This window comes from Seriola aureovittata, chromosome 24 (assembly GCF_021018895.1).
Source record: "Seriola aureovittata isolate HTS-2021-v1 ecotype China chromosome 24, ASM2101889v1, whole genome shotgun sequence".
Lineage (NCBI taxonomy): Eukaryota > Metazoa > Chordata > Actinopteri > Carangiformes > Carangidae > Seriola > Seriola aureovittata.
The window spans coordinates 3,196,545-3,223,305 of record NC_079387.1 but is presented as its reverse complement, the minus strand read 5'-3'; the positions used below and the strand labels follow the sequence as shown (position 1 = coordinate 3,223,305).

Genomic DNA, 26,761 nt, shown 5'->3' with positions numbered 1-26,761 from the left:
CACACACACACACAAAGAAAAAGTAACTGTGCAGCAGCTTCTGGATTAAAACCAAAATAAAGCCAAACAGTTGTACGACACCTTTCATCCATGTGATTTCTGGATGCGGGCTTCCGGCTGGAAGGCAGCTGAGAGTTACAGTTTCCCCCTCCAATAAGATGTGGTCTCTCAGTTTGATGTGGAACACCGGAGCAAAATCCGAAGCGGAGCGGATAAACTGCTGGCTTTTTGATAAACCCTCCTCCTTGGAGACGGATGAGGGCAGATCGGGTTGGGAAGGCGTTTTGTCTTTCTTGCCCCTTGTCAAACCCCACCTGTCCCACCGTGATCGCCTGTCGCTCTCCGATGCCTTTTCGGAATGGATGCTAGACGTGGATTCTATCGATTCCTTGGACGCACCGGCACCGGTTTGTTTTGCGAGCTGATTCTCAGGGATGCCCATTCCTTTGAGCCCACGCCCCTCTGACTGGGTATGACGGTGGCGAGTAAACAGGGGTGTCCTCTTCCCCTCTGCGTCTCCTTGTCTCTCCTCGGACTGACTGCGTATTTTTGTGGATATTTCTGCCACTTTGTTCTCGAACTTGTGCCGCATTGCCAGGACAGGGGAATCTGTGACTTTCTTTAGATCCTTTTGCACCAGCTCTTTCTGACTTCCCCCAACATCTTTATCTTTTCTCTCCTCTGACTGTGTCCTGATTTTGGCAGAGATTCCAGCCACTTTGGACTCAAACTTGCGTCTCATGGCAGAAACCGATGACTCCTCGGCTTTTCTTTGCTCTCTCTCCTCGAGCTGCCTCTGTGCCCCTGCGCTGTTCAGCTCCTTTGTGTCCAGGGACTTACTGCGACCAATAGCCCATGAAACCCTCTTGCTTACAGCAGATTCCTGCACATTCTGATGCTTTTCCTCCTTTGGCTTATCACCCTTCTTATCAACAGATGCTGACCTTTTGCTCCGCAACGACAACCTCCCGATTATTCCCAGACCCGTTTCCTTATCTTCTCCTCTTAAATCTTGAACAGATTTAGATCTCTCCTGTAGTCCCTTGGATACCATCTCAAGAGGTGCCCCCCTTGGACCCGGCCTGTAAACCTCTTCGCCCCCCTCGACTGCCTTCCGGCTTAGTACCGGGGACTTCTCTTCTGATTTATTTCTGGTCAGTTTTCGGAGTCCCCGGGTCAAAGACGACTCCCGTTTCTTGAACCTGGCTTCAAAGACCTCTTCTGAGTCGATGTCTTTGATGTCTGATCTGAGCACAGGCTGGCGGGGGCTGGCAGGAAGATCAGGATTTGATGATGTGGAAACAGAACCAGGAGATCGGTCGGCAGTTGCTACTTTGGCAAATACTGCTGGATGTTCAGGTAACGTAGGGGTATCTGCGCCCTTCGTACCGCTTGGCTTGGCTGTAGCTGAAGGGTCTTTGGATTGGGCCTTGTCAGATGTTTGAACTGGCCCTGCAACAGCTTGAATGACACTTGCATATGCAGATGACGGTTTACTATTTTGTGGTGTTTCTCCCTTCACATCCTTTTCATAAATATGTAACTGCTGATTTTCCTTCCTCTCTTCTTCTTCATCATCTTCCTCTATCACAATTATAGGAGTAATTACAGAGGGTGATCTAGACTCGAGTTCTACTTTATCTGCCACTTCTAACTGGTTTTTGGTCCTTTTCTCTGTTATCCCATCCATGTCCTCGTGTACTTTCACAATGCTCTGCTTTTGCTGTTGGTCCCCTCCTGGTGTTGGGAGTACAAAGGAAGTCCTCATTGTGGGGGAGGTACATGTAGACTCCAGTGTTGTTAGCTCAGTTAGTGCCGACATTGAGGTTGCCTCCTGGAGCTTTTTCCCTTCAATGCTCTCATTGCTCACAGACGGGATCTCTAATGGTGCTCCAAACCTGCGGTGCAGCGGCATGGGTTCAGAATCCCCCTGACTGAAGGAGGCGCTTTTGCGAAAAACTTTGGTCTTTGGCATGTCCTCTCCAGGACTATCAGAAGACGCTGCTCTGGTGACTGTCGACGGCCCTGCTCTGGATCTCCTCAGATTTCTATCCAGAGACCTTGTCTGCCTCTCATCTTCCATGCCCAGTGTTTCAAACAAGGGCCCTCGCAGGCCGCTCATCTTCTTGTCCACGCTTCCTCCCCTGAGCAGCCGCTGTCTCATCAGTTCCAGTTTTAGGGCATAATCCTCCTGGCTTAACTTCGCTGCCCCGGGGCTTGGGCTGCGATTGGGTAGCTCCATAGAAACAGCCTTTTTCAGGCTCTTGTTACTTGCCTCTGAAGCCTCATTGACATTTCCCTCCTCTGGGTCAATGTGGAGAAGCAGTGCTGAATCAGCAGAGCTTCCTCTCCTCATGGTCGCCCTCCTCGCTCTTGTATCTGATTCGTCAGACTCCAGACTTGATCCTTTTTTAAGGGGAACTCGTTTTGTCTTTTCCACTTTTTCTCCATTTGGGGCTTCCTCTTCATCTTTCAACCCTTTACCAGCCCCTCTTGCACTTGCTAACTCAATATTTTTCTTTGTCCCGTCTGCAAGCACACTGGGCCATCCAGTGACATCTTCGTCACCTGGGATCTCGTTAAGGGAGACCCTTGAACCAGAAAAGACCATGGACAGTGGCATGGGAATGAAGGGAAGCTCATCCACATCTGCATCTGAGTCAGAGGAGGAGGAAAGCTGTGGGGAGCCGTCTTTTAAATGCCGGGCCACAGCTATGGAGACGTGGCTGTATGAGTCATTCAGGAGCTCTGGGATAGACCGCATAATCATCTTGGCTTTGTAGCTGATAAGGGAACGCTGAAGAAAAAGAAAAAAAAAAAAGGCAACAGAGGCGTTTAATTCTTTATTTCATACTGAAAAGAGTTTACAATCATTGTTATGAAGAATATGGGTTATCTGACCAGCAACCTCTCTTCATATGTGAAGATAGCATCACATTAGTTAGTCCTGCCACCTTTGAAGGTTTAATTTAGGTCTTTAATTTAATCCTGGACCATTTCCAATCTTCCTTTAGGAAATCTGTTCATTTAAAGTATGATTATATTTTATATTTAGAGTATGGTGAAAGAAGGACTGTTCTTAACTATGTCTGAGAAATCCAATGTGACTTATTCTGGTATAAAAAGCCTTTAACTTTAATCTAGTTCTAGAGGAGTCAGCCCTGAGAGTCTTTATGTGTCTCAGTCTCTTATTTCCACAAATTAAATGTGTGTTTACAAATAAGTCATCTACAGTGCCTTACCTGCCACCGCCTTCTAGACAAGACTTGTTTTAGCAAAGCTGTGCTGATGCTCTTGTTCGTTGGCGACTGCGGGACAAAAAAAAGAGGGGTGTCATTATTAACCTTAGTGGAGATATAAATAGAAACCCCATGACACACTGAAGAGTTTGAGGCTGTGTGACCTATTTTTCTAAATGATGGCTCACCTTGAACCAAGGATGACGAAGGCACTCAATGGCACTGGGCCTCCTAGGAGAGGGAAAATATGCAAATGACGAAGCCGCATACGACAGTTCAAACGCTGCTAAAACCGACAAACAATAGGACAGAGTCATCGGGATGCTTACAGTCTGTCCACCACCAGAAGTTTGATGACAAATCCCTTTGCTTCTTTGCAGAGGTCAGAAAACATGCTCTCCTCAAACGCCACGTTGTAGTTGCGGATGTTTAACGCGGTGGCTCTGTCGTTCTCCCCGGCAAAAGGAGACACACCAGTCAGACTGAAATAAATAAAGAAAAGAAAAGAAATCATTCTTTGATTTTGGTGATGCTGAAACTATAAAAAAAAAAATACACACTATGTGGCAAAATACTATATAACATACCAGAGGTAAGTGATGACACCAACAGGCCTGTGGGTGAGCGGGACAGATGAAGAACACGTGAATATTCAGGAACAACACAGACAGTCAGATTTGATTCAGTTGCAGATAACAAGGCAGTGCCTGGAGCGTGTAGTCACTTCTTAACGCTGGAGAACAGGTGGCTCACCATATGTCTGTTGCCGTGGAGACGGGAGTTTGATTAACAATCTCTGGAGCAACATATTCTGGCGTGCCGTATTTGCAGTAGTACCCCTCTGAAGTCTCCAATTTTATGGCATTTCCAAAGTCACAAATGCGGATCTGGTCACTCCCGGGACTTGCCATTAGAATATTTTCTGGCTAGAAGAGGGTGTACCCAGAAACAACAATGTTAGTTACTTATAAAAGAATGAAAATATGAATGTGAACAATCTTGATAGAATACATTTGATACAGAAGCAGCGGTGATACCTTTATATCAAGGTGGGCAATGTTTTTTTGGTGAAGATAACGAAGACCCTCCAAAAGCTGCTGAACACTACAACGGATCTGTGGAGAAAACATAAGGGAACGAACTTAAAAGTCATGTTACATAATGATGGCGCAGTGCAGTCAGAGGAAGCACACAAACCTCCAGCTCCATGACTGTTGTTTTTTTGGCCATTCTTTCCAGAAACTCCTCGTGACATCTTCGCGCAAGAGTTGAGGAAAAAAAAAAAAAGAAAAAAAAAAAGAAAAGACAAAGCGAGGAACTTGACTGCACAATTCAAACGGGAGGTGCATGAGAAATGAATTATAAATGAGCAAAACTCCCACACATCCCGTCTCTTGCTAATTCCACTCATCGGCGATGAGTCGGAGAGAAAAAGATGTGCTGCGTTACATTCATGCCTCCAGGGAACTGCAGGAGACATTAGGATTAATGCTTTGGATCTGTAGTGTCCTTGAGATACATTTAAGTGCACTTTTGGTCGACAGTGAAGCAGATTAAATTTGAAACAGTGCTGCAGGAGAGGTAGTGTGTTTGCCCTCATTGATAATTCGTATTGTTTGTTCTGTTGCAATCCTATGTCAGAGGATAATTAATTAAAGTACAACAACAGCTGAAAATTAGATTGCACTAAAAGGATACAACTCTGTGATGAGCACCACCACGTCCTTCTTCTCAAAGGCGTCATGGAAGTAGAGAATCCTCTCGTTGTCCAGCTCAGACAGCAGCTCCATCTCTCTAAGGGCCAAGGCTTTCCTCTTTCCTCGTGCAGAAATGAACTTGGCAGCGAACTCAGCCTTTCCCTTCTTCTCCTTCACTCTCTTCACATAGGAGAAGGCGCCCCTGCACAGTCACATAGCGATGACATTATGGGTTTAGGCTTATTCTATTTAACTGTCAAATGTACAAAAAGGAATGTGATACAGGACAAGACATTAACAGCCTGCCTCTTTTTTTTTTATGATCATACCGGTTTGATGATCAAAACATAAGCATTGTTATATTCATGGAAGAAATAACAGCCATTCCTTTGGGGGGGTACACCTGTACATCACTGTAGCAAGGTGAACAGTTCAACCACTAGAGATCAGCAGAAACAGAAATGCCATTTTTAAGGGAATTAAGTTACTTTTTGGGTGCAATCTCTGTGTTGGCACCCTCTTTGTCATGACATAGCCCGTAACAGCGGAAACAATTAGCCTTTAATTTTAAAAGGAAAACAAGGAAACGGGGAAAAACAAAATCTCAAGGGTGGATCTTTGTAATTCAGTTACACAGATCCACAGTGTGTAATTAGCACTACTACAGAAGCATAGGGAGACAAAAAGGAGGCATCGCCGTTGTATGTCATTGTATTTCATCCTGCTTGGGTGAAGGAGAGAAAATCTGAATCCGACTTCCCTTTCTGAGACGGCTGCTCCGTTTAATGACCGTCTCTCACCGGCTGTTGGGAAACACATTTCCTTGTCTGTCTGCCTGTTTAGCCGTTCTGATTGCTCTACAATTCACAGTGAATGCCTGTCCCCACCAAGTCACAGCAAAACAAATCATCTGTCGGCTAATGTATTCACTCCACTCGGGCTGGTGACTCATCTGTTGTTACTGTCTACTGTTGTTAAGCAGGTGTGACACCCCCCCCCCCCCCCCCCACACACACACACACACACACACAAACACGCACACACACACACACAGCCCCACCTTCAGCTCTCAAACAGCCATTAATGCCCATGCTGTGTGTGACGGGATGTGAAACAACAGTGCGTGGTTGTGTGCGGTTACACACACACACACACACTCACTCACTCACCTCCCTATCTCTTTGTGGATATCATAGTAATCCGTCAAACGCCTCATCTTCCTCAGGATGGTTCCCTCATCCTCCATTGGCTCTTCAGCTTCCTTTCGCTCTGCAGAGAGCACAGACACAGGCGTTTTTATTTGGGTGTGTGTGTGTGTGTGTGTGTGTGTGTTGTGTGTGTGTGTGTGTGTGTGTGTGTGTGTGTGTGTGTGTGTTGTGGGTCGTGTGTTGTACATGTGTGCCAGCATAGGGACAGATGGTTTCATTTTGCAGTCTCAAAAACCTTGTTGTCCCACCCATATGGTGCAGATTTAGAGGTGCAATTTTCAACGACAACTAGCTTACAGAGGTCAGCAACTGCAACTGCATCAGCAACTGGATACAATCTAAACTAAATTAGCAAACGGAGGAAACCATGTCTTTTATTTCTCATTGTGTTATCTCTTTCCTCATTCCACACAGTTATGATCCCTTCAACATGGCACAAATCTGTCTATATGCCACATATGTTTGTGCATACAATGCTGTTAACTGCCGACCTGTGTGAACTGTGAGTTCGGCCTTGCAGGAGTTGGAGCCGGCCAGGTTCTTGGCGGTGCAGGTGTACACACCGGAGTGTTCGGGGCGGGCATTGAGGACAACGAGGAAATATTCTGGGTCGTCGTACACAAACGTGAAGTGGCTGCTTTCAGAGAGAAGCTCATCATCCTGCAACAGACCGATCAATTATTAAAAGGTTTTGGAGTACACTGATAATACTGCTAACTTCAATCTGTTTTCTCTAGCAGTTGAAAATTCCTGGCTGTGAAATTAATGCAAATTAAACAACATTTGACATCAAATTGTCTTTAAACTATTTTGTAGATATTCTAGCATAAAATGACAGACGCTCATTTTCTCACACTCAAACATCGTACCTTATACCACAGAATATCTGGGTCTGGTTTCCCTTCAACCACAACAGCCAGACGGGACGTCTCCCCGACGTGCACGTCCACATCCTCCATGATGGTTTCAAACTTAGGAGGCACTGTGGAAGAAGAGGTAAAAAAAGACATATATATGAATTTATAAGAAGAAACAAGAAATGTAATTTTAAAAGTCATTTTTAAAGAAGTTATTTAAATTTCATGATTCTTTACTTCAAAAATAGCTATGACTCAACTTATATTCTAAACTGCTGTTATTTACTGCTGCCAGGGATAAGTAGTAAGTTGTTACTAAAATTTATGAAGTGGTTCTGGGCCTGGACTCAACTGACCCGCCATGGCCAGCTGAAGCGTGCAGAGGTCACTGCCAAACTGGTTGTTGGCTGTGACCACCAACTGGCCGATGTCTGTGCTCCTGAGTCGCTGGAGCTTCAGCGTGTGCTGATCGTCATCTGGCATGCTCATCTCGCACGTCCCCGGTCTGTTGACCAGCGCCACCCCCCTCCTGAGGAAGACAGAGGCAGTATATCACAGTTATAGACTACAAATCAAGACCTGAACCCCGTTTCCCCAAAGCTTTTTTGTCCTATTCATCATGTACATGCAGGGATCATCTTTGCCTTTAGATGTGATCATACTCCCATTTTGAAATTTCAACTTGGAGTGATTTTGAGTAAATACAATAAACTAAGTGAAGATATGTATTTTTAGTTAGTTTAGTTAGGTAGTTCATTTTTTTGACTCAGGGATACTAAAAAATGAACAAAGCTTTCCTCCAAGAAACTGCAAAACTCCACAGAGAACAACATGTGCTTGAACGTCACATTCTAAATTCTATCAAAGCAATGTGAACCACTGCACAGCAGTGCTTCTCAGTCCTGCCCCTCTGGATCTACACTCATGTTCACATGTTCTATCCAAATATATAGAACTGTCACTGCTGAGAACAGAACCCAGATGAAAACCAGCAGAGCCGGACCCCTGAGAGATTTCTTCTGCAGGGGTTTCTTTGTTTGAAATGAGCTTCCTGCACTTGTCAAGAAATCAGACAATATCTCAGTATTTAAACAAAGATTTAAACAACTCATCAATTCTGCACAACCCCAGTCCCAGGCGTATTACCACTTGTATTATTTTGCACAAAAAATCCTTCCTGCACTGCACAGTGTCTTTTACATACAAGCCCGTTATTTGTCACAAGGGATAGAAGAACTAACCTTTTCCAGGTGATAACCGCATGCACATGGTTTAGCGTGATCGTGATGCTCGCAGGTTGATTCTCAACGACATACAAGATGTCTGGTTTGTCCAAAATGACCGGTGCTTTTCTCAAATAGGGTCCTGCACAAAGACCAGAAGAAGACATTTATATATTATCTGCTTAAAGGGGATTTTGTTTATACAGGTGACAGTGACTTAAAGACTCCTGCAGTCTCGGTACCTCTGTCCAGCAGCTGAATCAGGTCAGTGGAGGGTGACGGCTTGCTCAGTGTCTTGCCGGTGGATGCCAGGACTCTGAAAGCATAGCGCACTCCCTTGGACAGGGAGGTGACGGTGTAGTTGGTCTCCCTCAGGTTAGAGGCCACAACAGACCACTGGATAGAGCCCAGAGGCTGCTGCTGGACCACATACAGCAGGGAGCCGGCATCTGCAGAGAAGGTGTTTAGTCACTTAGTCGAAGAGCTTAAGATGCAGAGACAGAGAGTTTTGTTTTCAAATATGTGTTGATGAGATAAAAAACATCTTAGAATGAAAAGAAAGCAAAACGCCCAAGGCACGTATGCTTTAAATAGTGTTAAATTTAATTTAATCTGCAGAAGAAATGTTTTTTCTCACTAAATAAATGTGCGATGTTCAGGCCAAAGGATCAAATCGTTATAAAGAAGCTCAGTGAACTTACCAAATGAGGGGTCAAGCCTCTTTGGTCTCTTCCAGCTGAGGCTGATAGTTTTGCCTGTAATGGCTTCTATCACTGGAGGGCCATCGGGAGGGTCAGGGACTATATCTGTTTTCAAATAAATAGACAGTATATATACAGTATATATATAGATATACATATGAAGTGGCAATTCTTGTATGTAATTCAAACACTAAGTATCCATCCCCACCTGTAACATATAAATGTGCATAGCAGGCTGCTTTGCCCACTTTGTTGGAGATGACGGCCTTGTAGACGCCCCCATGAGCGTGACAGGTGCTGCGAATGACCAAACTGTGGACATCCCTGTCTGAAGAACAGACACACACGTTAACTTATTCACTATCTCCACCACCAAAAAAAAAAAACAGCTTAGCTTTGTTTGTTATCGGGCCCTTTGCTTACACTGGGTCATTTTGCGTTCTTCACTGCTCTCAATGCGCTTGCCGTTGTGGTACCAGGCCATGGTCGGGTAGGGCAGGCCTGCCACCTTGCACTTCAGCATCGCCTCTTTCCCTTCAATGACCTCCACATCAGCCAGAGGCTTGATGAAGTCCGGCATGGTCCTCCTCTCCACCTCACTCTCCAGCATTTCAGGCTCCTCGGGGATGGATGGCATCTTCTCCAGCTTGGCCCTGCAGGGAGGAAGGAGGGGCGGGTTGAAAGATTGACAAGTTTATTTAATATTTGTAACACAGTTCCCCCCCTTTTAGTGGGATTTCCTTCCTTGAAGCATTTTTCTTTGCCCTTGAAAACAAAAAACAGCTCCTCTTACTTTTATACCGACAGCTTAGTTTTATTTTTCAAAGCCTTTAAAACGACACGGTGGCTCATAGAGATGTTTTCCATATGAATGACGTCTCTTACATGTGAGAGGAGATGGCAGCTCGGGGTTCTTGCATGTAGAGCTCAGCGGTACATTCAGACTTTCCGTGAACATTTTGAGCGATTGCTGTGTAGAAGCCCTCTGTGCTGCTGCTGACGTGGGTGATGACAAGCGAGTGACGACCCCCCTCTTGAAGGATGCGAACGTTATCGCTCTCCTCCACTCGTGTCTCTGAAAGAAATGTTAATGTGATAAAACAAACAGCACACTTCCTCCGAAAAGCCATCGGTGTTAATCATCAAGAAAACACTACACTTACCAAAATGCATCCATGTGACTCGTGGAGCAGGTGACCCGCTCACCTTACAGTCAAACCGGGCGGTGCGACCTTCAATGACCTCCAGGATGTCCAGTTTACGGGTGAACAGAGGCTCCTTGGACGGAGTGACCCACAGGTTAGCGCTCGAGGTCAACTCCTCTGTAAATGCAATGACACACATTTCTAAAGGACTTGCACATGTCAAATCTAGTCAAGCTGGAATAAAAATCTGTAGAAAGATTGGTGCAACTTGAAATGATGCAGCCTATTTTCCATGGTTCATTCATCATGGTGTACTTGTTATTATATAAACAACCATAACCTACTTGGTAGAGCTAAAAAAACAAAAAAGAGCAGCTATGAATATGCATTCGCCATCTTCTATAAACAACTGAGGTAACTGTGTTTGTAGTTTTACCTTTGGCAGTGCTTAGCTTGCAAATGTATGTCCCACTATCATCCTCATGTACTGAATTGAGCAGCAGGCGGCACCTAAAAGAGAAAACACAACAGCCTTGGAAAATAATTAAACTTATCTTGCAAAATAAGTGTTTCACTCACAGTAAAGCAAGACAGAACGATGAATTTTGGAGAGCCAAGATCGATAGACTAAAGGGTTTCAGCAACTGACATCTTTAAAGAATTCAAGAGTTCCAGTTTTCCAGGTTCTTATACATTAGAAAAAGCCTCAACTTACGCTGATTAACGAATAAGCAAAATTGATTTAAAGAAAATAAGAAATGGCGTCAACATCAACCCACCTCTTTCCATCAAAGTGCATCTTACAGTTGAGGAGTGCCGGTTGGATCAGCTTCCCATCGGACAGCCAGTCCACATCCACATTTGGCGGCCCTGTAATGAAGCACTCGAACATGGCCGACTCTCCGGCCCTCACTGCCACGTCTTTCACCTCCCTGGTGATTTTCAGTGTTTGTGCTGCAGGCGCTGATTAAAACACGAATGGAACAGAAATATTACAGGATGTTTGTTACAGCAGGATTAAAACGACACGGATTCACTTCTTCATTACTCACATACGACCTCCACTCTGCACTCCGCCTGCTCGGTGCCATACTTGTTCACGATCTTGCAGACGTAAAGCCCGGCGTCCGACCTCTGAGCTGAGCTGATTCTCATTTCTGTGGTGCCATCATCCGTCTCCTGCACAGCGAAGCGCCCCGCCGTCTTTACGGTGACTCTGTCCTTCAACCTGGGTCAATACAAAGTGGCTGTCTCAGTCGTTTATACTCAGGCGTTTAATAGAGGTTGTTTGTATGTGTGTGTGTGTGTGTGTGTGTGTGACAGGGAAATAGTTAGTGACCTTGACTGAGGTAATGGCTTCAGGTGTCTCCCTAAGATATCCTGTGTGCAATAAAGCTTTCAGAAAAGGAGTCTTACCAGTAAACCATGGGTTTGGGCTGCCCTCTGACCTTCGCTGAGATGATGACATCTTGACACTCAGTTATCCCCTGGTCACATGGTGCCACCTTTAAAAAAAAAAAAAAAAAATCACAACACAGTTACCTAGAAAGGCTCTCTGGCTTAGAATGCATTCGCTTTCATACAAGCAGATCAGACTTAATTTGAACAAGAGCTGTAACTATTAGATGATTAATCATTTTCTGCAGCTACTTTGATGATTCATTTCTCATCTGAGTCACTTTTCAAGCAAAAAATACAAAACACTCAAAACCTCGTCCTCTGTTTCTGCCAACATGTGATAAAGGAGTTAGATATAGCGAGGAAAGTGTCTTTGGGTCGGAAGCAGAGAAATGAAAGTGAAGATCAGATTTGAATGAGATTTTGCTTCTCCTACCTGAAACGATGGAAGCTCTTTGAAGTGGACGCTTTTGCTCGGAGCAGGCGGGCCCCCGACCTCCATCACCTCCTCCTGAGGGCTCAGATACTCCTCATCTGACTGGGCCTGATGACTGACTTCCTGGGAAACAGCTGGTTTTCGAAACTGCATGTGGGTCGGCTCTGGAGGAACAGATGAGTGATAGTGGACGTAAGTATAGCAGAATTTCAAACACACTGCTGCTTTATCTAATTTACTTCTCCTTGGGTTCATGAAAATGTCAACTCTGATTTGCACACTTCTTAATTTGAGTAATTAAGTGCAAATCTCTTTGAAATATGGTTACCACGGCACCAGGGTGGCTCGTTAAACCTTTAGATGGGAACAGTCTGTCAGAGCTCTGATGTTTACAGTCTTTCTGGAGATGACTATCTTTGCCAAGATGGACAGTTGGCAACACAGAGCGGTGAGTTAGAGATGAGTGGGCCACGTGCACCCACATATACACACGCGCATGCACTCACATAGAGCATAGTTCACCTCTGCCGAAGTGACCGTAACTGAACAGATAATGAATTAATCCCTTAATCCCTGACCCAATCATTCGCTTATTCCCATGGAGTCCCAGAGCAGACACTGTGTCTAGACTCCTAGCAGTTTCTACTGAAGTCAGAATGAATTCACAGCTGGGTGGAGAAATATAAAAACACCGCCACCCTGCCTCTCTTTCAGACTTGACATCTGGCACGAGCAGATAACACAGTCAAATGAATAAAATCCATCAGTGGAACAGAATTAAGACATGTCCTTCTTTGAGAAAGACAACAACAGCAGAGTGAATTGACAAAAGTGCATACAAACTACTTATTAAAGTAACTGAACAGTCTGAAAAGAAGGGAAACAGGGTCATCTGTTGTAAGCTGCAGGTGAAAGAAGTCAAAGACAGGCTCATGCAAACGCACAGATCATTAGTGCGCACAGATCAAAAAAAAAAAAAAATCATGTAGACATCTGTATATATTCAAAAACAGAGTTATGGCAATAAAACATCAACAAGATTCCCTCTTCACCAAAAGACACAATCTATGTCGAGTTATTAAGTTAAGTAAGTGTTCTGTTGATTCTGTCATTACGCTGGTACTAAAAAGGAAAAAAATAACAAAATAACCTACCTAGAGTCACATCTCTGAGCAGCGTCCGTGCACCAGGGGATAACTCCCGGGAGTATTTAGGTAAACCTGCCAACTCTTACACAACCGCTGCACAGTCTGAGCCAGCTAACCTTCGCTTTCAGCCTCGTCCTCTACTCTCTCCTCTGCTTCCCGTCACTGTCATGCCCATATTCTCTAACACTGCTGACATCCTGAAGCTCACACAGTAGTTGCTGAAAAGTTGCATATTGTCTGGATTCATTAAGGTTTTGGTGATTATTATACTCCACAGAGAACGATGATATTGTGAAATGTACAAACAGATGGGAATTATGAAACTTTTTTTTGATTTTTTTTTTTAAAGAAATGACAGTAAAACAGTATTAATCTCCTTCTTGATGTTGAGCTGACACATTTTGTATTCTATAAATCATTCTCTCCCACTATTTGGCTCGCCGTGTTAAAAATGTACTGTTTCCAGCTAAACCAACTAAAATGACTAATAATCTCCCACCACACTTTGACAACTCCAACTCCAAGCATGTAATGTAGAGAGATAAAAAAACTTGCAGCAGTAATCTCTCGCAGGGGCATAAAGCAGACTGCAATTACCAGAGAGAACAAGAGGGCGGCTAAAAATACTCCTTAGACTCCACAGGCCTAATATGGCAACACAGGCCCCGTGCTGCTGGTGAGACAGTAGCAGAGTGTACGCTCACATTTGTTGACAAAACTGTGGAAGAGCAGGTTGCACTTACACAAGCTGAATCGAACTTTTCACACACACACACACACACACACCACACACAATATAAACACACATCAACTGCAGGCGCATTTATAACACAAACCTTTTCCAGAAGGAATATTTACTTTGTTCTCTGCTGATTCTGAATGCCACGGCTGCCTTTAAGACTCCAGAGACCTCTGTGTGACGGGGGCAGGTCTGCGTTTTGAATTGGCGCCGAGGGGAGCTGGGCGCTTTTAAGAATTAATGGGTTGCTATGGCAACTATCGCTGCGAGGACCCGCGGTCGGGATGCTGAGCTCCAGCAGGCCTTTGTAGTCATTAAGACAGAATGTCAGGCGGAGGAGGGCTGGCAGTGGATTAAAGCGAGTTTGTGTGTGAGTCAACATGTTCATGTGTTTCAAGGAAGGTATCATTTTTCATGTGCCTCAACGCCTTTGTCTTTAAATCTGTGCTACGTGCGTGAAAATGTGCCGCTGTAACATCAAATCTAACAGCAAACCCCTCTGCATGGGATATCCTCCCATCTCCGGTCTGGTCTCACCTGACTGGATGTAGAGCGTGGCGCTGCAGGACGCTCTGCCCGTTGCGTTGACAGCTGTGACGCAGTACGAGCCGGCGCTGGTCGGCCTCATCTGCTTTATCAACAGACTGTGCCTCTCACCCTCAGCCTTCACCACATGGAAGGCATCGCTCCGTATCTCCACATTATTCTTCCTCCATGTCACTGAGAAGGCAGAGATGACAAACGGCCAGTAAAACCCTCCCACAGAAAATACAAATATAGCACAATCCACCTTTCAAAGATGTGGCATGAATAAGGCTCTTTGTTTTTGGTTATTACATTTCCCAAAGAAATATACCAAGGTTTTCTTTCTTTTAAGATGAATTTATAAAAAATTATAAAACAGAATTTGATGTACCCACATAAAAACTGTGTTTTCTACCACACTTTTTCAGTAAACATTTTCCTCAGATTGAGATTTTTAATTATACAATATTGATTTCTAATTTTCAAAATAAAGAGATTTAAAAAAAAAAAAAAAAAAAAACAACAGCAAAAATACAAAAAAAAAAAACAAAAGTCTTTTAATTAACATACAGGATGCTCTCAGTTGTACCTGTGGGGGGTGGGCTACCAGTGATGTTACATTTCAGTGTGACCTCCGAGCCGCTGGGTGCCGTGGTGTCCTCAATAGGCCTCTCAAACCTCGGGCCCTCAGCTGGCTCCTCGTCAGCGGACAGGTAAGAGTCATCGGATGAGCCCCCTGGAGACGACAGGTCACGTTTATGAGGACCTGCCCGTGCTCCGTTACCTGGTTTTGTAAATGGGTCGGGCTCCGAAATGAGTCATGGGCTAGTTTCCTTTTTTTGGGTCCTCACATTAAATGAGTTCACTTGTTGAGTCTGGACCCCGCAGCAAGGATTGGATATGATTAATTTTCCACGGTGGACAACATAACAGATACACGCTGTACTTTTTTTGTTCAGGATTAGATCCATAACTACGCATGTTTGAAGTCTTCAGTCTCTGTTGATACTCTTTAATGTTACTGTGTGCGAGGTGAGTAGACCCCGACCTTTTAGACCGCTGGCCCTTCAAACCACAAAATAACAGTTATATATTTCTGTGAACTGTGTGAAATTTTTCTTACTGTCTCAGATTGTTTCATTTATTGATTTTAATGGGCCTAAAAAGATGAATTATCTATAATTTCACATTAAAAAAAAGAAGCATAAGAAGGATCCAAGCCCCAACTAGGGGACCCTCACTTGGGCTTATTACTTTACATTCTTATAGGAAGTTGGTTTATATGCTGGGTTCACAAACAGAGCAGACAGACATGGTTATAGCGTCTAGGATGCAGATTTTTGAAGGGATGTTGTGCAGCTGATACTTTGGCCAAGAAGACAACAGCAGTTGGGTCAAGCAGGTAACAGCCACCATTATATTGAGAAGCCTGAAAGACCTGTCAATCAAAGCAAAAATGCCACCTAAAAAGACAAATAGAAAAATATGGATTTGGTGTTTTTCATCTTCTCATCGACTCTGGTGCAGACAGTCTTTTCAGGGCCAGCAGCTACGTCTTCAGGCACTTCTGTATTGCCTTCATTATTCATCTGTGGTGGCTGCTGCTTGGTCTGATTTAGACTTTCACAGAGACGCTGATTAACAATCATAAAATATGTCCTACCTTCCTCTGGAGACCGGGGGTGAGCAGAACGACCCCTCCTGCTCTTACGTGCTCTCCCCTCCTTCCTCCTGGTCCTGCTTTCCTCGTTGCTCCTGTCTGCAACACATTCCGTCTCCATGGGTTCATCCTCCACCAGGATAGTGGGGATGTTCATTTTCAAGGCCGGAGACGCCCGCCCCACCTCCGCCTTCCTCCTTTTCAGGAGGGGGCTGATGGAAGGAGTGGGTGATGGGGTGAGCCGAGGGGGCTTGGGTGGATATTGGGACCCTGGTTCCCTCACAGTGACTTGGGATGCTCTCTTTCCGTTGGGACTGTGGGATCTGTGGTCTGTCTTGTTGTCCATCTTGGTGTCTCTCTTTGAGTCCGTCTCCAGGTCTCTTGATGATGAGGATTTGTGGGACGTGGCAACAAGTGAGTCTTTGTCAGCGGCTGGAGAGCTTTGTAGTTTTTCCCTGTGTGCAAAGACAAGAAAACTTATGTAACACTGACAACATGTCAACTGATGATCTTCCATTCTGTATCCAATTTTGTGAGGAATTTACTAATCTGACAACGAAAATACAAAAAAATCAGATATCATATCATTTTTTAAAAATACACAAATTCATGAGTATAGATCATCTTCAAACCTGGTCAGGCTTGTCCTTGTGGCTGTTGGCAACGGTTGCCTTGGTAACTGGTGAACTGGTGCCGTCGCCATGGTAACAGAGCTTTTCCCTGTGCTTCCCTGCGATGAGCTGTCCACTGCTTTCCCCTGTGAATCTGGCTGTGTCATCTTATCTTTCACAGGGTTGTTACTTTGATTGCCCAGATCTCTGCCTGGGGCCTGGGGAGAAATCTGCAGTCTGCTGTCCCCCTCCCTCCCTCCAACTTTTCTTTCCTCCAAGGCTCGCTCCCTCGCCTCCAACTTTTTAACCACTTGGGGAGGAATGGGCTCTAGTTTTCCAGTGGTCAGCCTCTCTTTCTGTGACAGCTGCTCAGTGGAATATGCCTTCTTCAAGCTCGGTTTCCCCACAAGTTTCTTGATCCTCTGGAGCTCTTCGGTGAACTTGCTCTGGTAGCTCTGGACCCTCTGGGAGTAGCTCGTCTTGTCCTCTAAAGAAGAGGCCCGTTGCTTGAACACTGCTCGCTTCTGAGCTGCGCCATGCAGGATTCGGCCCTCCTCTTTGCTGGGGCCTCCTGTCTTCTTTCCGCTGTCGTCCGAGTCGAAGGAAGCTGCCCGTCCGAACCCTGAAACCGGCCCGACTCCTCCTGGCAGATCCACACTCGCCCTTCGTTCCTCAAAAGCGCGGACCTTGTCAAAGATCTTGGGCCCTGCACGAGCCAGTTTGGGTGTCATAGTAATACTGTTAACATTAGCCGACTGTTCCGCTTTAGAAGAGCAGGAATCTGAAGGTTTGGTTTTATCCAGGTCTTGGTTTTGGGTACTGATGCTGTTTTTGTGTGTAGTGGGAGGTGGCTGGGGAGAAGACAGGGGGACACGGGAGGAGAGCCCCTGTGATTCGTCAGCAGTTTGAGTCCTGGAGGGGTGAGGATTGAGGGGAAATGGAGGTGTGAAATTAGAGCTCTGGTGCTGTTGCCATAGATGTTGGAGGAGTAATAGAAAAGCTGATGAATGTCCCTTTGTGTCATTTTGTTTTGTTATGTTTTCATATTTACCAATGAGTCCCTTGTGTATCGTCTGTGCTCTTTTGTGTCTCATTTTCAGAGAACAACACATTAGACAGTGTAAAATGAAATGACAGAGAGAGGAATAAAAAAATAACAGACATAATGTTCCCACATATAGGATTTCTGAAAAACCTAATCCAACTGTGGTGAAGTGGAAGAAACTCTAAGATACTGATAACTGGAAACTGTAGCATGTTGCAGCAACACAATTGCAGATTTACAACATGAACTTGTACAAAATGCCAGGAAAGGTGCCCCTGCTTTAACTTCAAATTCAAAAATATCATGCCAAAAAAGAACCTGTGAATCACATGATCATTAATTTCTGAGAATATTCATGCTAATATTAGCTTGGACCAAAGCCAGCAACCCATGCATGCCACGGCAAACCTATAAAGATATGGTGTTAATCCAAAAGTGAGGGGCTGCTCTGGAAAACATGCAGTGGGTAAAAAGAGTAATCACAGTTTTCAGAAGTGCTGTATAATATGTATCTGCAGGTTGTACCATTGTGTCCTCTCTAATGGCTATAAGAAATATCAGCAATGATATTTTAAGACTTGTTAGGTTGAAATCAAACCACACTCACACCAATAAAAAGTCAAAGGAAAGTGTGACATCGAAATAAAAATGGGAAGTAACAACACTGGTTGAAAAAAGGCTTAAATATGTGAAATGAAAAAAATTAATAATTTTGTAATTTACAACATATATAATACAATTTTTGTGAGTTGGGTCTACGGAGGATACAATGTCTTTTCTTATGTGTCAGTTTTCTTTGCAATTTGGAGTTTGTGGCGAGTCTTTGTTGTTTTGTGAAATCCTCAAATCAAAAAGCCATGTGCTATAACGGCATAGAAAATGTTCTCCCTCTGTAGAGGCTGAACATGCTCCCATAGTAGTCGCTGCCTACAGAAACACTTTCCTCTGACCCCTGAACAGGCCGGGCCAAGTTAGCGTGAGACGCCCGGATCAGCGGTTCCACACCCAGGTGACGGACAGGGGGGGCCCCCTCAGCGGGACCCCCACCGAGAGCTTGCCTGGCTGGGTTTGTGGGGTCCAAGTGGGGCCCCGGAGGGCGGGAGCCCAAAGTGCGGAGCTCTCGCTCCACCACAGGGTCGTAGGCACCAGGGAGGGTGGCCCTGCGATCTGAAACATCTGGGTTGTAGTCCATCAGCCGTCCTCCCTCACCTGCAGAGGGATACAGAGAGATGTTTGAGTACAGTTTAGTTATCACACAGTGTACTGCCTGAAACAGCACAACGTCCTTTGAACTGTCAATCAGGCTGGTCTGAATTTAAAGGATTGGTGTTTCTGCTTACTGTCAACAAATCCCATGAAAAGACCAAAGAAAAAATTTCCACCTCTCCTGCCTCATCTATGGCACTTTAAAGCCTAAACCCAGTGGTTCCTATTGCAGGCGTCAACACAAGTCACAAATATGTACTCATATACTTTCATTTTACTACATGTTCCTCCATGTGGAGGTTTGTGGCACACCGGCTTTGGATCCACAGGAAACATTTCAGCTCATTGTTGGATCTGGTTCGTTCGTAGGATTTGGTGACAATAAGTCAAATGTAAAATATCTCCAAAGCCCTTCCTAATTACCCTTCTGTACTGTAAATACTACACATTTTAATTTTTAGACTTTTTTTTTTTCTTTTAAAAATATTTTATTTACTAACTATAAAATGCATAACAGCTTTTAAGTAATAGAGGCCTATATTTTGCTTTAATGGCTGTAATACTCAAACAATGTAATTCATTAACTGAAAGATGACGCAATACAAAGAGCAAGAATCCTGAGTTGGTAGAAAATGACTGAGGTAGAATGGAGTGCAGGAACCTCATTAAGCATGAAAAGGGTAAGATGGATAAAGAGTCTATTGATTGGTTGAAAACAGGAAATGAAACAGAAAGTGTAAGCGCTACGTTGTGGAGCGTGCACCACTTAGAACGATCCTCCCCCATCGCAAATCAGGTAGTGATTGACATTTTAGTGATGAGCGACAGAGACAGGAATGCTTTGGCAGCGAAAACAACGAGCAGTCAGCATCTTTCATTCACCACGGAAACCTTGAAACGGCGATGGAGTCGAGGGTGTAAAACGTAGACTCCTACTGCAATCACAAACGATACTGACTCAGCAACATGTTCATAAAACAAACTGCATCAGGTCCTCACGAAAAAAATTAAAAAGAGAAATCTTTATAAAGAGCCACAGAGGAAAATGTTACGCACTTCAAGGCCTTGACATATTGAGCTTAATTTCTCTGTGAGGTTGGACACCACCTTTCAGAGCAGGCGGATCAGGCTTTTAGCGCCGGAGGGTTGTGAGGCTAATGGAGAGTGTAATTTTCACAGACAGCATTGTCTCATACAAATCCTCAAGATCGAAACAAGGTCCATCTGGACACTGAAATGAGTCTTCTGCAGAAATACATCATGTGGGAAGAAATTGCATCTTGTTTGTCTTTAACAAAGCTTTCTAGCTTTTGTATGCAGTGGAAGGAAGCAGGGTCTGTTTGAACAAATGATGTATCACCTCATCTGATATTCTCTGTTTTTTTTTTTTTTGTTGCTTATGTCTAGAGGGACGTGATGAGGGTGTAGTCAGCCCGCCAACACGAAAGCTTAGAAAGTGCAAACACTCTGTACAAGCGAGGGAAGAATATAAAATTTCTCTGTGGTAGAGGAGAAGGGTGTCAATATTTCTGATCTATATTCAGACATCCTGTTGCCTGGTTGGGAACGGGTGCTGAGGGCATGCAGGTTCTGTGACGCCAATGCACCGACACCACTTTAGCAAATGAGCAAATGTTCTTTTGGGAATTCTTTTCATCTATGCAATACTAACAGGAAAAGGCTCATTAGCTTCTAATTGGTTAATGCCTGCCGCTCATCAAATCCTTTTTTACATTTGCAGTTTGGACATTAAGAGATCAAGAGTGAGTGAATCAACATTTCTTTGCCTCCCGTCTTTAAGAAAAAACTTTTATTTAACCAGGAAAGGTCCTCAGTGAGATTAAAAACATCTCCTGGATAAGATAACAGCGCCAAACGAAAATGAATTGACTTTAAGTTTGATAACTGACTCATCGTTTCACTGGCTTATCAAGCAATACCCATCATACAAAATTTACAGCTCCTCAATTGTGAGGATTCTGTGCTTTTTTTAACCTCAGTGTAAAATGAATATATTGGCGTGTTTGTTGGACAAAGAAAGCAAGAAGATGCTCTAGGAAAGTGTTTAAAAAAAATATATATTTCTGACACTTCTGACTAAATTATTAATAGATTGATTCAAAAATTGTCGACAGATTCATCTTTACTATAATCATTACTTGCTGCCTAAGAGGACAGTTTGAACAGGGAAATAGTTTCCCAGGTGATGTCTTTAAATGTCAGGTTGTGTCCAGGCAACAGTCCGAGACCCCCCCCCCAAAAAAAGACATGATCAAATTAGTTGTCAATTAATTTCTTTTCTTTTGACTGATTAATCAGCAAATAATTGTATTAAATTTTCAATAATCTACATTTATATCCTAATTTAATCAGACTGGCAAAGCACAATATAGTAAAAATAATCACCGTCATTAGCTTCAGCCTCATTTATAGGCAGAATCAGCTCCAGTTTTCTGGGCTGTGCTCGTTCCCTGTGGAGGCACATAGTGAGATCCAGACCTGAGACAGGTTCCCTGCTGGAAACTAGGGCAGTGTGTCACACTGTTGCATCACACCAGGAGCGATTAATGCATTCTGCCGTATCGGATTTCATCCAACGCACGTCTTGGGCCAAGATGATAACGACCGTCCATTAAATCTATCAATCCACACTGAATCATAATTTTGTAGAAGTGTGTTTTTGGCAGTGATGTTGTTGCTGCAGTAAATCATATTGACTATCAGCTCATAAATAAGGGTTCAGAGCTACGGAACATGTGCATGCTGAACTCACAGACTGGAAGTGTGTTTGCAGCTTTAACAATAAATAAATTCAAAAAGGAAAAAAGCAGAAATGTCAGTTGTAAAGAGCTAATCTAAGACGCTGAAAGTGTACAGAAAAATCTGAAAGATTTTCAATAAAATACCTGAAGGTCCTCTCCCTCCGGCCTTGTCTTGGTGCCTCCCGGGCCCTCCTTTGGTTTCCATCTGAGGTTCTGTGGTCTCATCCTCTGTGGTCTCAGAGTCTGAAATAAAAACCAGCAGAACACACAGATGGGTTAAGGTGGAAGGTGAAAATTCAGTAAAGAGAGAAATTGAGGTGGAGGAGGAAAAGAGGAGGCTGAAAACAACAACAGAGTCCGGGTGAAAATGACACTTCAGATTTGCTTAGCAGCAAACACTTTGATGGGTCCTTGAAAAGAGCCGCAGAGAGCCCCCAGAGTGAAATAAATGGGTTGAAGCTCGAGCGTGACATGAAGCCAGCTGTGGCTTATAAAAATACACAGCTGATACATGAGGGAGAGCGGTATGTATAAATGCTCTTCCCTCAGGTCTGAATCCATTTGACTTTGGTAATAAAACAGCAGGGTGAGCTGAATTTATGAAGCTTCATTTGTTTCTTTTTGTCCTTTTTTTCCCCATTTTAATTGATTCAAAAACACATCACCTATTAAACAAAGCAAATTTAGATGATTCAAATGTTAGAGAAATAGCAGGTATTAAAAAGTGATTTACTTTTCTTTTTTCAAAATATTTTGATGAAAGAACCAAATTGAACTTTGGTCAAAATTATGGGATGAACGCTCGATCAGTGGGAGTGAAAACAACACAAACTGATATTTCTGTGGAGCAGTGAAGAGAATGGCAGCCATTTAGAAAATGACATGATAAACGGGAGATGTGTTTCACAGAACATGAAACTTAAACCACAAAAACGCAATCCATGTCCACAAAAAGAAAGAGGGATGATAATCACTTGACTGTGGTCTTGGTTTTATACAGAACATTCAAAAACAGAAAGAAAAAACAAATATAAGGGTGGACACATAAAATATCATGAGCAAGCTTAAATATTAAGAGCAAGAAAACACAATAAAGGGAAAAGGACTGAGGGGAACAGAAGCCACAGACAGGGTCATAATAAACCACATCTCTGTGGCTGAGATCACGTTACATCAGCAGGGTGAACAGATGAAGTCAGTGAGGGATGAGGGAGAGAGGGAGAGAGAGAGAGAGAAAAAAAAACACAGGCAGGAGATGAATCAAGACAGGCAGGTTTACCATAGCTTTGCTTTCGGCAGGAGCGGAAAACTTCGCTTCCATAGTGGCAGCAAGAGAGGGCAGACGGGAGAGCACCGTTACTATGGAAACCACCATCTCTCTCACCCACACGACCAATCCTCTTCGTACCCATTAGAGTCTAAAAATCACCAGCCAAACTGCTGGGTGGCTGACAGATATGTTTACTGGTTAGAGAGCTCGTGAAGGAGGAGGAGGAGGAGCGACAACCACAAAGCAGGTTGCACCTCATCGCGCCTCGCATCAAGTCAGATCCTGATTAGATCATTCCAGAAGGTAAGAAAGCTAGTGGAACATGAACAATCACCATTAACTCATTACACTGCGAGCTGCATGTGTGTGGTTTCGTGGGCGTGGGTATGTAGATCCACCCATCTGTATCAAATGAAGTTAAATAGCTTGCACACCAGGCCAGGGGAAATCGATTCAGCCATGTACTTATGAGGAAATATACTTTATTTCTCACTGTATAGCCTGGACTTTAATGTAAATATGATTTGGAGTCGAGTGCATCTAGCCTCGGTTTTGGCTTGAATCATAGCCTGCTTAAATATTGACAAATATTCTCCCATAAACCACTGAGGCCAGACATTATTCACCCAAAGATTTTATGCAGAGAGGCAACAGCGTGATTACTAAAATATTGCATTGTGGGGGTGGATGTACAATAATAAAACCCACTGTCGTTGTAAGCAGTCAAGCAGTAAAAACATAAATACACTCAAGCAATATAGATGTTCTACAACAGCAACTTTCATATATAAAAGAGTTATTAGAGGAATAAATCAAAATGAAGCACATGCTGTTGGAGGAAAAAGGAAAAGGCCTGAGGAAAAAAAAAAAAAAGGATAAAGCTACTTTACTCTGGATTTTCAACGGAAAAGAAAAGAATAGACAATAGAATACAAGAGAATCGGTGTAAAGCTCATACTGACAACACACCATGGGTAAATCTGCCAAATGTCCGTGTGGAATGCCCAGTTCTCTGAAACAAGATACAAAGTACAATGCATTATTCAACAGTGAACTCAGGCAAAGATTATGCTTCACATAAAACACTACAAAAGGTCCCTTTTACCCACAAGTCCCGCTGTTGTCACATCCTTAACTCTAAGTAGTACAATGTGTGAATAGTAGCATGATCTTTCACTTATGATTGATTGACTTTTAACCATATCGTAACTGCACAACAAGAAACACCGAATATCATTGCTCATGTTTCTCCATTTGCTGATGAAGCCAGTAAGTGGACTTTTGAGTTCAAGTTTAGATTTATAATAAAAGAAAAATGCACATAAGTTGGAAAGTCCTGTCCAGAGGCCCATTTCATAGAGGGAATTCAACTTTCAACAAATCCAGAGTTCTACTTACAAGGGCCGCAAGTAGTGATGTGTCAAAATGAGCAGGATGGGAAATGATGTCATGTTGCAAATCGCGGATTGTTTGGCGAAATGTGACCCTGGATCAATATCCTAACTCTCAATTTTTCCCATCCATTTTTACTTTGAATCCATAAAGTATTTCATTAATCATTCGTTTATCACAAATGGTAAAAACAAGTCCAATACCAACAATACCAAATATACCAAAGAAATTTGGTCTACTCGTGGTTTACTATAAGACCGATACACAGCACATCTTCACACGTGAGAAGATGGAACTGGTATTTTTGGTAGAAACAACTATCTAGACGACAGACTTCTGGAAATCTGTAACATGAGTTGATCCTATCATCGCGATAAGATTACACCACCAGACCATTAATGATAACATTGAAATATCACCCAGCCGTATCTATAATAAAATGAAACATATCTGACAAACTCTCCAGGCCATGTTTAAGTGAGTGTCCCTGCTGATAAAGCAGTTGTTGAAACTGCTTCTTGGACAGTCTGTCAATCAGCACCAAGGAGAGCTCCTCAGAATGACTCACTTCTTTGCAGCGAATGGAAAGAAGCGAAAGTGCAAACTGAAATGACTCATTTCACACTCATTTCCCCCTACGTTTTGCTGCGCACTCCCCATTGGTTAATGCTTTCCGTGTCAGGCAATTTGATTAACTGTTGCCTGGTGGTAACTGTTGTTTGACAGACTCTGACTAGAAGCTTCCACCGTTGTCGTGATCTCCATTGTTATGGCCTCGAGGCAATCATATCAGCAGAACACAGCCACGAACAGCATCCTTTTGAAAAGGCTGAATTTGGCAAATACTTCAAAAAGAAAAAAAAGATTCTATGGGTATAATCCAAATCCTACTAGCATGATTCCAACAAATCTGCTGCTGAAAGTAAAAGGACACATCTCCAGGGTTTGATATTGATGCAGAATTGAGAGGAGGCAAAGCGACCATCAGAAAACCGGCTTTGCTCACTTCAGAGCTGCTGTGACTGTCTGCCCTGATTCTCGTGTCTCCACGGAGTGTAGCCTACTGACACACTTTTCATATGCTCCGAATTTGGGGAACCTGCTATATGAATTACTTATTAAACAACAAAACTGTCATGACTGCCAAGGCAAGATGCATATTTCACGACACAGAATGTGCACAAAGACACAGAGGGAGCAGAGCAGAAATTTGGACGGTTTGATGTCGTGAAAGTGGATTACTGTGCCATTTTAGTTTCGGTCTTAATTTTCATTTTTTAGACTGTGCAAAAATACATTTTTCTATCTGGCAGGCAGTTTTTCTGGGCTGTCTTTCTTTTTTAGGTTGTCCTGATTTGTCTTAACTTGTTGACAGATATTAGACAACAAACAGCAAGCTTCACATCTATCCATAGATTTGCTCCATGAGCATTTCCCCAGCAGAATTGAATGCTAGGTCGTTTTTAGTATATGTCCTAAAAATACTTCCTAAAATGTTTATTTTACCAGCGTTATCTTCTACAAATTAACACATTTGCATCTCATCATCAGGTGAAGGGTGTGGCATGACATCTCAATATGTAAAAACCTACTAATCCCAATGAAAAACAACATACATATGGAAAAATAACACCATCATTAAATGTGGTTTCTTCTCCATAAAGGAGCAAACTCACCTGAAATCTCTTCTTTGACCAGATTTTCTTCATCTTGAAGAAGTGCGTCCTGTCAAACGTGCGAGATTACCTGTGGCATGGGCTCACAAAAACATCCTTACAACCCGAAAAAGCCCAGGGTGTGGCATTAACAAAGAAATTTAAAAAAAAATTCAAGATTCAAAACAGGATTCGGCTGCCTTTTGTGCGTGGGTGTGTTTATTCTCCAGTCTGGCAGCAAGACGGGGAAAATGAGAGAGAGAGAGAAAGAAAGAGAGGGGACGCAAATAAACCGGAGCCAGGTGTCTTTGTGTCTGAGTGTGTATCCGCTGATGTGAACCGCGTCCCTCTCTGACGTAGAGGCTGCCGTTAGAGAGGCAATTCTCAGCTGGTTTGTCCAACTCCCCCCTCTGTCGGTTCTGCCTCGGTCGAGAGCGCACTCAGTACAAGAGGAGGTGGGGGTTGGAAGTCTCAGCAGAAGGGGGTGTGTTGGTCTTGATTGCAGTGATGAGATTGGAGAATAAGAGGAGGAGGAGGAGGAGGAGGAAAGAAAATGAGGAAGAAAACAACTGGCTTCAGCAGAGCATGTTGACTTTTTTTTTCCCCCCTCAGCAGCAGGAGTGAAGGATGAGAGTGAGAGATAGCGAGATAGAGGGAGAGGAAAAAGACAAAGAAAAGAGACAGAGAGTGGAGGCGAGAGCAAGACACAAGCACAGTGGGGAAAAGATTCATGGGGGAGGAGGCAAAACAGGGGAGAAACAGGAAGAGAGAGCTAGAGGAAGAGGCACAGATGACAGGACAGAGGGGATGATGGAAAAAGGGGGGGGGTGATATATATCTGTCT

At 43.6% G+C, this 26,761-nt stretch overlaps 1 protein-coding gene across 2 annotated transcripts in view; it reads right to left on the bottom strand.

Annotated features, from left to right (window-relative positions):
• Positions 1 to 26,761, bottom strand: part of spega (striated muscle enriched protein kinase a) — a 51,243-nt gene that overhangs the window by 6,677 nt on the left and 17,805 nt on the right. The window contains exons 5-35 of one of the 2 annotated variants that reach the window (XM_056370359.1): positions 21,745 to 21,843; positions 18,691 to 18,841; positions 16,609 to 17,499; positions 15,980 to 16,431; positions 14,906 to 15,052; positions 14,329 to 14,511; positions 11,905 to 12,068; positions 11,487 to 11,575; positions 11,123 to 11,298; positions 10,850 to 11,033; positions 10,507 to 10,580; positions 10,089 to 10,247; positions 9,811 to 10,000; positions 9,349 to 9,578; positions 9,134 to 9,253; positions 8,926 to 9,030; positions 8,467 to 8,673; positions 8,243 to 8,366; positions 7,358 to 7,530; positions 7,014 to 7,126; positions 6,636 to 6,804; positions 6,106 to 6,205; positions 4,938 to 5,138; positions 4,437 to 4,494; positions 4,277 to 4,354; positions 3,993 to 4,165; positions 3,827 to 3,853; positions 3,569 to 3,721; positions 3,428 to 3,470; positions 3,243 to 3,308; positions 82 to 2,797 (exon numbers count right to left, since the gene is read on the bottom strand). In XM_056370359.1, the coding sequence (XP_056226334.1) occupies positions 82 to 2,797; positions 3,243 to 3,308; positions 3,428 to 3,470; positions 3,569 to 3,721; positions 3,827 to 3,853; positions 3,993 to 4,165; positions 4,277 to 4,354; positions 4,437 to 4,494; positions 4,938 to 5,138; positions 6,106 to 6,205; positions 6,636 to 6,804; positions 7,014 to 7,126; positions 7,358 to 7,530; positions 8,243 to 8,366; positions 8,467 to 8,673; positions 8,926 to 9,030; positions 9,134 to 9,253; positions 9,349 to 9,578; positions 9,811 to 10,000; positions 10,089 to 10,247; positions 10,507 to 10,580; positions 10,850 to 11,033; positions 11,123 to 11,298; positions 11,487 to 11,575; positions 11,905 to 12,068; positions 14,329 to 14,511; positions 14,906 to 15,052; positions 15,980 to 16,431; positions 16,609 to 17,499; positions 18,691 to 18,841; positions 21,745 to 21,843 (7,815 nt within the window). Of the gene's footprint in view, positions 1 to 81; positions 2,798 to 3,242; positions 3,309 to 3,427; positions 3,471 to 3,568; positions 3,722 to 3,826; positions 3,854 to 3,992; positions 4,166 to 4,276; positions 4,355 to 4,436; positions 4,495 to 4,937; positions 5,139 to 6,105; positions 6,206 to 6,635; positions 6,805 to 7,013; positions 7,127 to 7,357; positions 7,531 to 8,242; positions 8,367 to 8,466; positions 8,674 to 8,925; positions 9,031 to 9,133; positions 9,254 to 9,348; positions 9,579 to 9,810; positions 10,001 to 10,088; positions 10,248 to 10,506; positions 10,581 to 10,849; positions 11,034 to 11,122; positions 11,299 to 11,486; positions 11,576 to 11,904; positions 12,069 to 14,328; positions 14,512 to 14,905; positions 15,053 to 15,979; positions 16,432 to 16,608; positions 18,500 to 18,690; positions 18,842 to 21,744; positions 21,844 to 26,761 lie in introns of those variants that run through there. The other variant, XR_008826760.1, reaches the window with a different exon arrangement.